The sequence below is a fragment of the Mytilus trossulus genome, chromosome 5, assembly GCF_036588685.1.
Source record: "Mytilus trossulus isolate FHL-02 chromosome 5, PNRI_Mtr1.1.1.hap1, whole genome shotgun sequence".
NCBI lineage: Eukaryota > Metazoa > Mollusca > Bivalvia > Mytilida > Mytilidae > Mytilus > Mytilus trossulus.
The window spans coordinates 75,741,150-75,758,163 of NC_086377.1; the positions used below are offsets into that span (position 1 = coordinate 75,741,150).

At 35.5% G+C, this 17,014-nt stretch overlaps 1 protein-coding gene across 1 annotated transcript in view; it reads right to left on the reverse strand.

The window, feature by feature from the left end:
- The window catches only part of LOC134718312 (uncharacterized), a 76,310-nt gene extending 59,931 nt beyond the window's left edge, over positions 1 to 16,379 (reverse strand). Inside the window, exons 1-4 of the mRNA XM_063580807.1 lie at positions 16,362 to 16,379; positions 15,240 to 15,323; positions 6,443 to 6,541; positions 5,583 to 5,684 (exon numbers count right to left, since the gene is read on the reverse strand). Of these exons, the coding sequence (XP_063436877.1) occupies positions 5,583 to 5,684; positions 6,443 to 6,541; positions 15,240 to 15,323; positions 16,362 to 16,379 (303 nt within the window). The remainder of the gene's footprint in view (positions 1 to 5,582; positions 5,685 to 6,442; positions 6,542 to 15,239; positions 15,324 to 16,361) is intronic.
- Between the last annotated feature and the right edge of the window lie 635 nt (positions 16,380 to 17,014).

A 17,014-nucleotide genomic window follows, 5' to 3' on the forward strand; every position in this document is an offset into this window, starting at 1 on the left:
GGATTGGTGTTAAGTGTGTTGGTGGAGTGTGATGAGATGGTAGTTGTGTCAGTAGTGTAGGATCGGTGTAGGGTGTGTTGGTACAGTATGATGAGATGGTAGTTGGGTCAGTAGTGTATGATTGGTGTTAGGTATGTTGGTAGAGTACGATGAGATGGTAGTTGTGTCAGTAATGAAGGATTGGTGTAGGGTGTGTTGGTGGAGTATGATGAGATGGTTTTGTCAGTAGTGTAAGATTGGTGTTAGGTGTGCTGGTGGAGTATGATGAAATGGTATTTGTGTCAGTATTGTAGGATTGGTGTGAGGTGTGTTGGCAGAGTATGATGAGTTGGTAGTTGTGTCAGTAATGTAGGATTGGTGTAGGGTGTGTTGGTGGAGTATGATGAGATGGTTGTTGTGTCAATAGTGTATAATTGGTGTTAGCTGTGTTGGTGGAGTATGATGAGATGGTAGTTGTGTCAGTAATGTAGGATTGGTGTTAGGTGTGTTGGTGGAGTATGATGAGATGGTTGTTGTGTCAATAATGTATAATTGGTGTTAGCTGTCTTGGTGGAGTATGATGAGATGGTAGTTGTGTCAGTAGTGTAGGATTGGTGTAGGGTGTGTTGGTAGAGTATGATGAGATGGTAGTTGTGTCAGTAATGTAGGATTTGTGTTAGGTTTTTTGGTGGAGTATGATGAGACGGTAGTTGTGTCAGAAATGTAGGATAGGTGTTAGGTGTGTTGGTGGAGTATGATGAGATGGTAGTTGTGTTAGTAGTATATGAGTGATGTAGGGTGTGTTGGTAGAGTATCATGAGATGGTTGTTGTGTCAGTAGTGTATGATTGGTGTTAGGTGTGTTGGTGGAGTATAATGAGATGGTAGTTGTGTCAGTAATGTAGGATTGGTGTTAGGTGTTTTGGTGGAGTATGATGAGATGGTAGTTGTGTCAGTAATGTAGGATTAGTGTACGATGTGTTGGTATAGTATGGTGAGATGGTTGGTGTGTCAGTAATGTAGGATTGGTGTTAGGTGTGTTGGTGATGTGTGATTAGATGGTAGTTGTGTCAGTAGTGTAGGATTGGTGTAAGGTGTGTTGGTGGAGTATGATGAGATGGTAGTTGTGTCAGTAGTGTAGCATTGGTGTTAGGTGTGTTGGTAGAGTATCATGAGATTGTTGTTGTGTTAGTAGTGTAGGATTTGTGTTAGGTATGTTGGTGGAGTATGATGAGATGATAGTTGTGTCAGTAGTATATGATTGATGTAGGGTGTGTTGGTAGAGTATCATGAGATGGTTGTTGTGTCAGTAGTGTAGGATTGGTGTTAGTTGTGTTGGTGGAGTATGATGAGATGGAAGTGGTGTCAGTAATGTAGGATTGGTGATAGGTGTGTTGATGGAGTATGATGAGATGGTAGTTGTATTAGTAGTATATGATTGATGTAGGGTGCGTTGGTAGAGTATCATGAGATGGTTGTTGTGTCAGTAGTGTGGGATTGGTGTTAGGTGTGTTGGTGAAATATGATGAGATGGTAGTTGTGTCAGTAGTGTATGATTGGTGTTAGGTGTGTGTGTGGAGTATAATGAGATGGTAGTTGTGTCAGTAATGTAGGATTGGTGTTAGGTGTGTTGGCGGAGTATGATGAGATGGTAGTTGTATCAGTAGTGTAGGATTGGTGTTAGGTGTTTTGGTGGAGTATGATGAGATGGTAGTTGTGTCAGTAATGTAGGATTGGTGTTAGATGTGTTGGTGATGTATGATGAGATGGTTGTTGTATCAGTAGTGTAGGATTGGTGTAGGGTGTGTTGGTAGAGTATGATGAGATGGTAGTTGTGTCAGTAATGTAGGATTGGTGTTAGGTGTGTTGGTAGGTTGAGGTCAAGTGAAAACTGTCTGACGGGCATGAGGACCTTGCAAGGTACACACATACCAAATATAGTTATACTTTTACTTATAAAAGTTAATTTAACATTACAAACATTTTTTTTTTTCAAATAGTCACTGAACCATGAAACTGAGGTCAAGGACATTAGACATGTGACTGGCGGAAACTCCGAAACATGAGGCATCCATATACAAAGTATTAAGCATCAAGGTCTTCCTACTTCTAAAATATAAAGCTTTTAAGAAGTAAGCTAACGCCTCCGCCACTGCTTGATCACTATGCCTATGCCGAGCTTTCTGAGATTAAAGTCGCAGGCTGGACAAAAAATAATCAGTTTTAAGGGGGCTTGCGGGTCTAAATATTTTTTTTAATTTAAAAAAAATGGGGTCACCGTTCATTTACGCTCACAATCTGCCTTTGAAAGAAATATACATTTTAGTTAATGTCCTTTTTTCTGTTGACCTAATAGGGGAAATAGCTGTAATATCGAAATAAAAAAAGAACTAAATTACAGAAATCGCTTAAATTTTACAGTTATTTAGTTTATGTACAGCTTTGGGTAAATCTCTCATCAATGATTATTTTGGCTTTCAACTTATATAAAAAATTTTTGGATCGTCCTATTTTCTTCAAAAGCCAAAAAAAATAATCATGTTCTCCTATGTTCTATTTTAGCCATAGGAGCTATGTTTCTTGACATACAAGGAAATAAAATATAAAATTTATACTAGATACTCTGAAACTCATTTAGCCTAAGTCTGGCTGAAATTGATACAACAGTTTCAAAGGAGGAGATTTTTTAAAGTAAGTCAACATGATGAACAAATTGTGAAAAAAGTCTGTAAAGGGCAATAACTCCTTAAGGGGTCAATTGACAATTTTGGTCAAATTGACTTAATTGAAGATCTTACTTTGCTGAACATTATTGCTGTTTACAGTTTATTTCTATCTATAATTATATTCAAGATAATAAACAAAAACAGCAAAATTTCCTTAAAATTATCAATTCAGGGGCAGCAACCCAACAACAGGTTGTCTGATTCATCTGAAAATGTCAGGGCAGATAGATCTTGACCTGACAAACAACAATACCCCCATGTCAGATTTGCTCTAAATGCTTTGGTTTTTGAGTTATAAGCCAAAAACTGCATTTGACCCCTATGTTCTATTTTTAGCAATGGTGACCATGTTTGTTGATAGATCATAACTTCGGATACAATTTACAAACTAAATACCCTAAGGAACATTCAGTTGAAGTTTGGAAGTATTTGGCCCAGTAGTTTCAGAGGAGAAGATTTTTGTAAAAGATTACTAAGATTTACGAAAAATGGTTAAAAATTGACTATAAAGGGCAATAACTCCTAAAGGTGTCAACTGACCATTTCCGTCATGTTGACTTATTTGTAAATCTTACTTTGATGAACATTATTGCTGTTTACAGTTTATCTCTATCTATAATAATATTCAAGATAATAACCAAAAACAGCAAAATTTCTTTAAAATTACCAATTCAGGGGCAGTAACCCAACAACAAGGTTGTCTGATTCATCTGAAAATTTCAGGGCAGATAGATCTTGACCTGATAAACATTATTAACCCTGTCAGATTTGCTCTAAATGCTTTGGTTTTTGAGTTATAAGCCAAAAACTGCATTTTCCCCCTTAGTTCTATTTTTAGCAATGGCGACCATGTTTGTTGAAAGAGCATAACTTCGGATACAATTTACAAACTAGATACCCTAAGGAACATTCAATTAAAGTTTGGAAGTATATGGCCCAGTAGTTTCAGAGGAGAAGATTTTTGTAAAAGATTACTAAGATTTACGAAAAATGGTTAAAAATTGACTATAAAGGGCAATAACTCATAAAGGGGTCAACTGATCATTTCCGTCATGTTGACTTATTTGTAAATCTTACTTTGCTGAACATTATTCCTGTTTACAGTTTATCTCTATCTATAATAATATTCAAGATAATAAACAAAAACAGCAAAATTTCCTTAAAATTACCAATTCAGGGGCAGCAACCCAACAACGGGTTGTCTGATTCATCTGAAAATTTCAGGGCAGATAGATCTTGACCTGATAAACAACCATACCCCCATGTCAGATTTGCTCTAAATGCTTTGGTTTTTGAGTTATAAGCCAAAAACTGCATTTGACCCCTATGTTCTATTTTTAGCAATGGCGACCATGTTTGTTGATAGATCAAAACTTCGGATACAATTTATAAATAAGATACCCTAAGGAACATTCAGTTAAAGTTTGAAAGTATTTGGCCCAGTAGTTTCAGAGGAGAAGATTCTTGAAATAGTTTACGACGAGAGACGACGGACGAGGACGGACGCCAAGTGATGGCATAAGCTCACTTGTCCCTTCGGGACAAGTGAGCTAAAAATATAGGTCACCAATGAGTAAATTTAAGATATTTCTATTTTAATGCCAAACAAGAGGCTGTCACAACGACAGCAAACCGGATTTATTAACATTTATTTGTGTCCTGGCTATATCACAAGAACCATTACTCCTGAACGGAAAAAGTCAAAATCGTCAATATTGAACTTGACCTATATTTTGTCATCAGCATAAACAAGATATAAAAATTTCAAAAGCTTTGGTTGAATGGTTCATGAGAAAATGCACGGACACGACTGGAAACACCATTTTTCAATCTTTCAAGAACCATAACTCCTGAACGGTAAAAGTCAAAATCGTCATAATTGAACTTGACCTCTATTTTGTCATCAGTGACAACATATAACAATTTCAAAAGCTTTGGTTGAATGGTTCATGAGAAAATGCACGGACACGACTGGAAACACCATTTTTCAATCTTTCAAGAACCATAACTCCTGAACGGTAAAAGTCAAAATTGTCATAATTGAACTTGACTTCCATTTTGTCATCAGTAACAACATATTAAAATTTGGGAAGCTTTGGAAGAACAGTTCATGCGTAAATGCACGGACATGACTGGAAACTCCATTTTTCAATCTTTCAAGAACCATAACTCCTGAACGGTAAAAGTCAAAATCGTCATTATTGTACTTGACCTTCATTTAGTTGTCAGTAACAACATATTAAAATTTTAAAAGCTTTGGTTGAACGGTTCATGAGTTAATGCACGGACAACATTTGATTACCGCCCTCCCGCCCGCCTGACTGCCCGACCGCCTTACATCCCAAAATCAAAAACCGACATTTTTGTCACAAAAATCCGATTAAAAATGGCATTTTTGCATCAAAGGCAGATAATTTGGAGCTTTTTCAATGATATCTACATTTTAAAAGTCCCATGAGGCCAACAAGAATTGATTTTTTGGAATGATTCTTGTACCATAATGATAAAGTAATAACTACTTAAGGTAATAAATGAAATTTGTAATGAAAAATTATTAATTTTTTTCTGAAAATCTTATACTCGTGAGCCTCCTTAAGAAAACTGTGTTCATTCATTAAGTGTAATAACAAAAAGGTTTGTCCCTCCATGTAAAATTTACGCACAGACTGATTTCTTGATATTTAGTTTAACCTGTTTATTATACAGGTATTTCATCATAAACTTAAAAGTTGTACTTTATTATATTTTATCTGCAGCTGTTTACCCTGAACTATTGTATTTGTATTTATATTGTAATTGTACTTTCTCTGTTGACTTGTATTTAGTTTTTAGAGAATAAAATATCTATCTATCTAATAAGAATAAAACTGAATGTTACCTGTTTTGTTTTCACCCAAGGACTGCATCCTTGATCTATTAAACATTTTGTTACATCAATCCATCCAAACTTAGCAGCAAGATGTAAAGCTGTGTGTCCAATCTATATCAATATAAAAATATAAACATGTTAATGGTGTGTGATAACAAAATCAAGAGAGGAGTCAAACAATTTACCAAATGTAAGAAATATAACATTGGGTAAGAAAATATCCAATTATATTTGTGTATAAACTATTAAATGGTAGATATAAATTCACTTTTTCTGATTCAGTGAAACAAAAAAGGTAAAAAAAATTAATAAACTCTTAATTATATAAGTGAAACAAGTCAAATAATAGCAACCCTCACTTTATATAAGTCTCACAAGTATTTGTTGTCCATTTAACATGTATGATTAACAACATGATTTTATGTTGATTCAGTAGAATGATCAAAGTTGAAAAAAAAAACTTTTTTCAAGAAACATTCAAACGAGTTATATTTTCTGATTCAGTATGAAGAGACGAGAAAAATAAGACCCCACTTTATATAATTCTGCCAAGTATTTGTTATTTTTAAAAGTTGTTTTACGTTAAATTTGTAGAATTAACATTATCCAACTAATGATGTTAACACAACTTTTTCTCATCAACTTCTCATTAAAATCAGATGTTAACAAAATAATTTTTTGTCAAGAAACAAAATTAAACCTTTACTATCTGATTCAGTTCTGTGTTACGAATAAAATGAGACCCCACTTTATATAATTCTAACAAATATTTGTTGTCCATTAAACCTGTCTGATTAACAACATGATTTTGTGTAGATTCTGTATGAAGTGATGTTTGGTCAGAGTAAGGTGATTATATCTATCATTACCCGGTCTGTAGTCTCTAACTGACTGCCGTGAGTGACGAGGTAAGTCACTACCTCCAGGTGTCCCCACACAGCCGCAAACATTAATGGTGTCTGTCCATACTGTAATATCAACATATAACAGACATCAAAACTTGTGTCATAAACTGGACAATGTTGTGTAATAAATATAAACAAAATATATATCACATGAATCAGTGGTCAAAACTGAATAAAATGACCAGTCACACTTTTATTTATATTCTATATAAACAACAAATAAACAACATGTTTTATTGTGAGATGTCAAAACTTCCATCAGAACTGTCAGGTTAAAATAAAACTTTTTTTCTAGAAACACAAACAATATTTATATCAATGGACTCAGCTGGACAAGAAAATGAGACCCCACTTTACATAATTCTAATAAATAGTTGCTGTCCATTAAATCTGTCTGATTAACAATGATTACATAGAATGATTAAAGTTAAAAAAAAAAAATATCAAGAAACATTAAAACGAGTAATATTTTCTGATTCAGTACGACGAGACAAGAAAAATAAGACCCCACTTTATATAATTCTGTCAAATATTTGTTATTCTTTAAAGATGTTTTACATTAAATCTGTAGAATTAATATTATCTAACTAAAGATGTTAACACAACTTGTTCTCATCAACTTCTCATTAAAATCAGATGTTTACAAAATAATTTTTTATCAGGAAACAAAATAAAACCTTAACGATCTGATTCAGTTCTGTGTTACGAATAAAATGAGACCCCACTTTATATAATTCTAACAAATATGTGTTGTCCATTAAACCTGTCTGATTAACAGTATTTTGTGTCTATTCAAAATAATGATCAAAGCTTAGAAAATATTAAGTGGTATTTTCATGTTAAATGTTGGGTGTCTACCAACTGCTTCATATCATATGAGTTGTTGAGTATAAGGGTAATATAGCAATGGTGTATGTTTGTAGAGAGTATAAGAGTAATATAGCAATGGTGTATGTTTGTGGTGAGTATAAGGGTAATATAGCAATAGTGTATGTTTGTGGTGAGTATAAGGGTAATATAGCAATGGTGTATGTTTGTGGTGAGTATAAGGGTAATATAGCAATGGTGTATGTTTGTGGTGAGTATAAGGGTAATAAAGCAATGGTGTATGTTTGTTGTGAGTATAAGGGTAATATAGCAATGGTGTATGTTTGTGGTGAGTATAAGGGTAATATAGCAATGGTGTATGTTTGTGGTGAGTATAAGGGTAATATAGCAATGGTGAATGTTTGCAGTGAGTATAAGGGTAATATAGCAATGGTGTATGTTTGTGGTGAGTATAAGGGTAATATAGCAATGGTGTATGTTTGTGGTGAGTATAAGGGTAATATGGCAATGGTGTATGTTTGTGGTGAGTATAAGGGTAATATAGCAATGGTGTATGTTTGTGGTGAGTATAAGGGTAATAAAGCAATGGTGTATGTTTGTAGAGAGTATAAGAGTAATATAGCAATGGTGTATGTTTGTGGTGAGTATAAGGGTAATATAGCAATAGTGTATGTTTGTGGTGAGTATAAGGGTAATATAGCAATGGTGTATGTTTGTGGTGAGTATAAGGGTAATATAGCAATGGTGTATGTTTGTAGAGAGTATAAGAGTAATATAGCAATGGTGTATGTTTGTGGTGAGTATAAGGGTAATATAGCAATAGTGTATGTTTGTGGTGAGTATAAGGGTAATATAGCAATGGTGTATGTTTGTGGTGAGTATAAGGGTAATATAGCAATGGTGTATGTTTGTGGTGAGTATAAGGGTAATAAAGCAATGGTGTATGTTTGTTGTGAGTATAAGGGTAATATAGCAATGGTGTATGTTTGTGGTGAGTATAAGGGTAATATAGCAATGGTGTATGTTTGTGGTGAGTATAAGGGTAATATAGCAATGGTGAATGTTTGCAGTGAGTATAAGGGTAATATAGCAATGGTGTATGTTTGTGGTGAGTATAAGGGTAATATAGCAATGGTGTATGTTTGTGGTGAGTATAAGGGTAATATAGCAATGGTGTATGTTTGTGGTGAGTATAAGGGTAATATAGCAATGGTGTATGTTTGTGGTGAGTATAAGGGTAATATAGCAATGGTGTATGTTTGTGGTGAGTATAAGGGTGATATAGCAATGGTGTATGTTTGTGGTGAGTATAAGGGTAATATAGCAATGGTGTATGTTTGTGGTGAGTATAAGGGTGATATAGCCATGGTGTATGTTAGTGGTGAGTATAAGGGTAATATAGCAATGGTGTATGTTTATGGTGAGTATATTAAAGGGTAATATAGCAATGGCGTATGTTTGTGGGGAGTATAAGTGAAAAACTGCAATAAGCCATGTTTGTATTTTTTTCAAGTTTGCATTGCTTATAAGTGTGATATGTCACTTGTTTGTGATGTGTATAAGAGTGTGATAGCTACATCACATGTTGGTGTTGGGTATAAGAGTGTGATAGCTACGTCACATGTTGGTGATGTGTATAAGAGTGTGATAGCTACATCACATGTTGGTGTCGCGTATGAGAGTGTGATAGCTACGTCACATGTTGGTGTTGCGTATAAGAGTGTGATAGCTACGTCACATGTTGGTGTTGAGTATAAGAGTGTCATTGCTAAGTGACATGTTGATGTTGACTATAAGAGTATCATTGTTATGTCACATGTTGGTGTTGAGTATAGGAGTGTCACTGCTATGTCACATGTTGGTTTTGAGGTAAAGGGTGTCAGTGATATGTCACATTTTGGTGTTAACTATAAGAATGTCATTGCTGTCACATCTTGGTGTTGAATATAAGAGTGTCACCGCTATGTCACATGTTGGTGTTGAGTATAAGAGTGTCACTGATACGTCACATGTTGGTGTTGACTATAAGAGTGTGATGTGTCACTTGTTTGTGATGAGCGTAAGAATGTTATTGGTGTTGAGTATAAGAGTGTCATCGCTACATCACATGTTGGTGTTGAGTATAAGAGTGTCATTGTTACATCACATATTGGTGTTGACTATAAGAGTGTCATTGCTATGTCACATGTTGGTGTTGAGTATAAGAGTGTCACCACTACGTCACATGTTGGTGTTGAGTATAAGAGTGTCATTGTTACGTCACATGTTGGTGTTGACTATAAGAGTGTCATTGCCATGTGACATGTTGATGTTGACTATCAGAGTGTCATTGCTATGTCAAAAGTTGGTGTTGACTATAAGAGTGTCTTGCTAAGTGACATGTTAGTGTTGACTATAAGAGTATCATTGCTATGTCACATTTTGGTGTTGAGCATATGAGTGTCATTGCTATGTCACAAGTTGGTGTTGACTATACGAGTGTCATTGATATGTCACATGTAAGTGTTGACCATAAGAGTGTCATTGCTATGTCACATGTTGGTGTTGACTATAAGAGTGTCATTGCTATGTCACATGTTGGTGTTGACTATAAGAGTGTCATTGCTATGTCACATGTTGGTGTTGAGGTAAAGAGTGTCATTGCTATGTCACAAGTTGGTGTTGAGGTAAAGAGTGTCATTGCTATGGCACATGTTGGTGTTGCGTATAAGAGTGTCACTGCACAGTGACATGTTGGTGTTGAGCATATGAGTGTCATTGCTATGTCACATGTTGGTGTTGAGCATATGAGTGTCATTGCTAATTCACATGTTGGTGTTGACTATAAGAGTGTCATTGCTATGTCACATGTTGGTGTTGAGTATAAGAGTGTCATTGCTATGTCACATGTTGGTGTTGAGGTAAAGATTGTCATTGATATGTCACAAGTTGGTGTTGAGGTACAGAGTGTCATTGCTATGTCACATGTTGGTGTTGAGTATAAGAGTGTCACTGCTAAGTGACATGTTGGTGTTGACTATAAGAGTATCATTGCTATGTCACATGTTGGTGTTGAGCATATAAGTGACATTGCTATGTCACATGTTGGTGTTGACTATAAGAGTGTCATTGCCATGTGACATGTTGGTGTTGACTATCAGAGTGTCATTGCTATGTCAAAAGTTGGTGTTGACTATAAGAGTGTATTGCTAAGTGACATGTTGGTGTAGACTATAAGAGTATCATTGCTATGTCACATGTTGGTGTTGAGCATATGAGTGTCATTGCTATGTCACATATTGGTGTTGAGTATAAGAGTGTCATTGCTATGTCACATGTTGGTGTTGACTATAAGAGTGTCATTGCTATGTCACAAATTGGTGTTGAGGTAGAGTGTCATTGCTATGTCACATGTTGGTGTTGAGTATAAGAGTATCACTGCTACGTCACATGTTGGTGTTCTGTATAAGAGTGTCATTGCTATGTCACATGTTGGTGTTGAGCAGAGTCATTGCTATGTCACATGTTAGTGTTGACTATAAGAGTGTCTTGCTAAGTGACATGTTGGTGTTGACTATAAGAGTATCATTGCAATGTCACATGTTGGTGTTGAGCATATGAGTGTCATTGCTATGTCACATGTTGATGTTGAGCATATGAGTATCATTGCTATGTCACATGTTGATGTTGACTATAAGAGTGTCATTGCTAAGTGACATGTTGGTGTTGACTATAAGAGTGTAATTGCTATGTCACATGTTGGTGTTGATCATATGAGTGTCATTGCTATGTCAACTGTTGGTGTTGACTATAAGAGTGTCTTGCTAAGTGACATGTTGGTGTAGACTATAAGAGTAGCATTGCTATGTCACATGTTGGTGTTGAGCATATGAGTGTCATTGCTATGTCACATGTTGGTGTTGATCATATGAGTGTCATTGCTATGTCACATGTTGGTGTTGACTATAAGAGTGTCATTGCTATGTCACAAACTGGTGTTGAGGTAGAGTGTCATTGCTATGTCACATGTTGGTGTTGAGTATAAGAGTGTCACTGCTACGTCACATGTTGGTGTTCTGTATAAGAGTGTCATTGCTATGTCACATGTTGGTGTTGAGCAGAGTCATTGCTATGTCACATGTTAGTGTTGACTATAAGAGTGTCTTGCTAAGTGACATGTTGGTGTTGACTATAAGAGTATCATTGCAATGTCACATGTTGGTGTTGAGCATATGAGTGTCATTGCTATGTCACATGTTGATGTTGAGCATATGAGTATCATTGCTATGTCACATGTTGATGTTGACTATAAGAGTGTCATTGCTAAGTGACATGTTGGTGTTGACTATGAGAGTGTAATTGCTATGTCACATGTTGCTGTTGAGCATATGAGTGTCATTGCTATGTCACATGTTGATGTTGAGCATATGAGTATCATTGCTATGTCACATGTTGATGTTGACTATAAGAGTGTCATTGCCATGTCACATGTTAGTGTTGACTATAAGAGTGTCATTGCTATGTCACATGTTGGTGTTGAGCATATGAGTGTCATTGCTATGTCACATTTTGGTGTTGAGGTAAAGAGTGTCATTTTTATGTCACATGTTGGTGTTGACTATAAGAGTGTCATTGCTATGTCACATGTTAGTGTTGAGTATAAGAGTGTCATTGCTAAGTGACATGTTGGTGTTGACTATAAGAGTGTCATTGCTATGTCACATGTTGGTGTCTACTATCAGAGTGTCATTGCTATGTCACATGTTGGTTTTGATTATAATAGTGTCATTGCTATGTCACATGTTGGTGTTGAGGTAAAGTGTCATTGGTATGTCACATGTTGGTGTTGAGGTAAAGCGTGTCATTGCTATGTCACATGTTGATGTTGACTATAATAGTGTCATTGCTATGTCACATGTTGGTGTTGACTATAAGAGTGTCATTGCTATGTCACATGTTGGTGTTGACTATAAGAGTGTCATTGCTATGTCACATGTTGGAGTTGACTACATGAGTGTCATTGCTATAACACATGTTGGTGTTGAGCATAAGAGTGTCATTGCTATGTCACATGTTGTATGATCAGGTGTCAAATGTCATGTTCAGTACAGGAGTAGTAAATGCATGTTGTATGATCAGGTGTCACATGTCAAGTTCAGTACAGGAGTGGTAAATGAATGTTGTATGATGTGGTGTCACATGTCATGTTCAGTATAGGAGTGGTAAATGAATGTTGTATAATCAGGTGTCACATGTCATGTTCAGTACAAAAGTGGTAAATGAATGTTGTATAATCAGGTGTCACATGTCATGTTCAGTACAGGAGTGGTAAATGCAGGTTGTATGATCAGGTGTCACATGTCATGTTCAGTACAGGAGTGGTAAATGCAGGTTGTATGATCAGGTGTCACATGTCATATTCAGTACTGGAATGGGTAATGAATGCTGTATGATCAGTTGCATATATCATGTTCAGTACAATAGTGGTGAATGAATGTTGTATAATCAGGTGTTACATGTCATGTTCAGTACAATAGTGGTGAATGAATGTTGTATAATCAGGTGTTACATGTCATGTTCAGTACAAAAGTGGTTAATGAATGTTGTATAATCAGGTGGCATATGTCATGTTTAGTACAGGAGTGGTATATGTATGTTGTATGATCAGGTGTCACATGTCATGTTCAGTACAGGAGTGGTGAATGAATGTTGTATAATCAGGTGTTACATGTCATGTTCAGTACAAGAGTGGTAAATGCAGGTTTTATGATCAGGTGTCACATGTTATGTTCAGTTTTGGAATGGTAAATACATGTTGTATGATCAGGTGTTACATGTCATGTTCAGTGCAGGAGTGGTAAATGTATGTTGTATAATCAAGGGTCACATGTCATGTTCAGTACAAGAGTGGTAAATGCAGGTTTTATGATCAGGTGTCACATGTTATATTCAGTACCGGAGAGGTAAATGTATGTGGTATGATCTGGTGTTACATGTCATGTTCATTACAGGAGTGGTAAATGTATGTTGTATAATCAGGGGTCACATGTCATGTTAAGTACAATAGTGGTAAATGCAGGTTTTATGATCAGGTGTCACATGGTATATTCAGTACAGGAGAGGTAAATGTATGTGGTATGATCTGGTGTTACATGTCATGTTCAGTGCAGGAGTGGTAAATGTATGTTGTATAATCAAGGGTCACATGTCATGTTCAGTACAAGAGTGGTAAATGCAGGTTTTATGATCAGGTGTCACATGTTATATTCAGTACCGGAGAGGTAAATGTATGTGGTATGATCTGGTGTTACATGTCATGTTCAGTACAGGAGTGGTAAATGTATGTTGTATAATCAGGGGTCACATGTCATGTTCAGTACAAGAGTGATAAATGCAGGTTTTATGATCAGGTGTCACATGTCATGTTCAGTTTTGGAGTGGTAAATACATGTTGTATGATCAGGTGTCACATGTCATGTTCAGTACAGGAGTGGTAAATGAATGTTGCATAATCAGGTGTTACATGTCATGTTCAGTACAATAGTGGTAAATGAATGTTGTATGATCAGGTGTCACATGTCATGTTCAGTACAAGAGTGGTAAATGAAAGTTGTATAATCAGGTGGCATATGTCATATTTAGTACAGGAGTGGTATATGTATGTTGTATGATCAGGTGTCACATGTCATGTTCAGTACAGGAGTGGTGAATGAATGTTGTATAATCAGGTGTTACATGTCATGTTCAGTACAAGAGTGGTAAATGCAGGTTTTATGATCAGGTGTCACATGTTATATTCAGTACCAGAGAGGTAAATGTATGTGGTATGATCTGGTGTTACATGTCATGTTCAGTACAGGAGTGGTAAATGTATGTTGTATAATCAGGGGTCACATGTCATGTTAAGTACAATAGTGGTAAATGCAGGTTTTATGATCAGGTGTCACATGGTATATTCAGTACAGGAGAGGTAAATGTATGTGGTATGATCTGGTGTTACATGTCATGTTCAGTACAGGAGTGGTAAATGTATGTTGTATAATCAGGGGTCACATGTCATGTTCAGTACAAGAGTGATAAATGCAGGTTTTATGATCAGGTGTCACATGTCATGTTCAGTACAGGAGTGGTAAATGAATGTTGCATAATCAGGTGTTACATGTCATGTTCAGTACAATAGTGGTAAATGAATGTTGTATGATCAGGTGTCACATGTCATGTTCAGTACAAGAGTGGTAAATGAAAGTTGTATAATCAGGTGGCACATGCCATGTTTAGTACAGGAGAGGTACATGCAGGTTTTATCATCAGTCGTCACATGTCATGTTTAGTACAAGAGTGGTAAATGCAGGTTGTATGATCAGGTGTCACATGTCATATTCAGTACAGGAGAGGTAAATGTATGTGGTTTGATCAGGGGTCACATGTCATGTTCAGTTCAAGCGTGGTAAATGCAGGTTTTATGATCAGGTGTCACATGTTATGTTCAGTACAGAAGTGGTTGATGACTTTGTAGAATCAGGTGTCACATGGCATGTTTAGAACAGGAGTGGTCAATGAAAGTTGTATGATCAGGTGTCACGTCTCAAGTCATGGTCATGCAAGATTTTTTTTTAACCAAAGTAATGTTTTTTGTGTAGAATACTATGTTACGTGTAATAAAGTAAATCACAATATTTCCAGTTACGAAGTATCAGAAAGCAACTCTTTGACATACAAACTGGAGTGGTATTCATCAGTGTAATAAAGTTAACCACAATATATCATAAAACTATGTTTCTTAATATTTTGAAGACAAGAGTATTTGCAATAACTAGAACATTGTAGAATGTAAACTGAATCATTGAACACTAACAAGGGCAATGTTTAAATGATCCACATAATGTGTACTATATAATAAATATCTGTAATTGTGTTAAAGATTTTACTTCACTTACAAAATCATCTTACTTACATCTCTATATTCCAAGTTAGCTCTGTTCTTTACACATAATTCTACCTCTTTTATATTCCCATTCACTGCAGCTGTAATAAGTTTCTGTAAGCAAAACAAATATTTTACATTTTCCTCTAGAACATACAAATGTATTATAAATGTAATAATTGAATTTAACAAGCTACATTTTTACAGTTTCTACAGTTTATACCAAATACAGTGATTACCAAGAAGGAGTGAAATTGTTGTTTATAATTTCAGAGTTTTTTTTTTAGAAAAGTCTGCAGACAGTTGTATTATGCATCAGTTTTGATATCAGCCTAAGTTTTTGTTGAGGTTTGTGTTACTCGGTCTTTAGTTTTTTATGTAATGTTTTGAATATAAAAAGAAGACGTGGTATGATTGCCAATGAGACAATTCTACAAAATAGACAAAATGACACAGAAAATAACAACTATAGGTCACTGTACAGCCTTCAACAATGATCAAAGCCCATATGGCATAGTCAGCTATAGATGGCCCTGAACTGACTAATGTAGACCGTTGAATTTTGATTGTTTTTCTTTTTTTTTCATGGCGTTGTCAGATTCTCTTCGACTTAAAGAGTTGTGAATGTCCTACAATATCTAACGTTTCTTTTTTTTTTGTCTCCTGGAATTTTGTATATTGAAATTCTGTTCACTGTAGTCATTTTGATTTCTCCTGTTCTCCCCCTGAGAATACTGCATGCCTGTATCTTTATAACATAGGTCACATGACACTGACTGACTCTGAGAATAATACACCTGTATCTTTCATGTGTGTCTTTATGTACATTTTATAGACAACATAAGTCACATGACACTGACTGACTCTGTGAATACTGCACGCCTGTATAGTATCTTTATGTACATTTTATAGACAACATAAGTCACATGACATAGGTCACATGACACTGACTGACTCTGAGAATACTGCACGCCTGTATCTTTATGTACAGTTTGTAGACAACATAGATCACATGACATACATTTTGTAGGTCACATGACACTGACTGACTCTTAGAATACTGCACGCCTGTATCTTTATGTACAGTTTATAGACAACATAGGTCACATGAAATAGGTCACATGACACTGACTTTTGAGAAGAAAAACTTACCTCATCCCAACTTGCCATTATATCCTGTAAAAGAAAATGAAATCATTGTATATTTATTGAAATAAGGAGATATGATTACCAATGAGACAACTATCCACTTAAGTTCAAATGAAGTGGATGTAAGCAATTATAGGCATCGGTACGGCCTTCAACAATAAGAACAAGAGGCTGTCAAGTGACAGCAAACTGGTTTTTCCTGCATACAATGTAGGTCGAACCCTGAACAGTTGAACAAGTATGGACACAACATTTAAGCTTAAGACAGCTCTGAATTTGGATTCTGATTGAATATTTATAATAGATTATTTTCTAATTAAGAGGGAATGCCACGAACCATCAAGTTTCCTCCCTAAAATTTATTGAAAGTACATTTTTAATTAATAATGAAAATGATATTTGCAAATCTGAAACACAAACAGGATCATGTAAAAAAATAAACATTAACACACGTGTACAGCAAAAATTAATTACCACATTACAACTGTGACATCTACCTTCATAACACACATGACTTTAAAAAAAAGTCAAAAAGAAATTTTGATGTTATCATTACTCAGGTCAGCAACACTACCTTATATGGAAACGCATGAATTAGCATACTTATGTTCTCGCACGTGTAATTGTTTATTTACGTGTGACGCAATTTATTCATG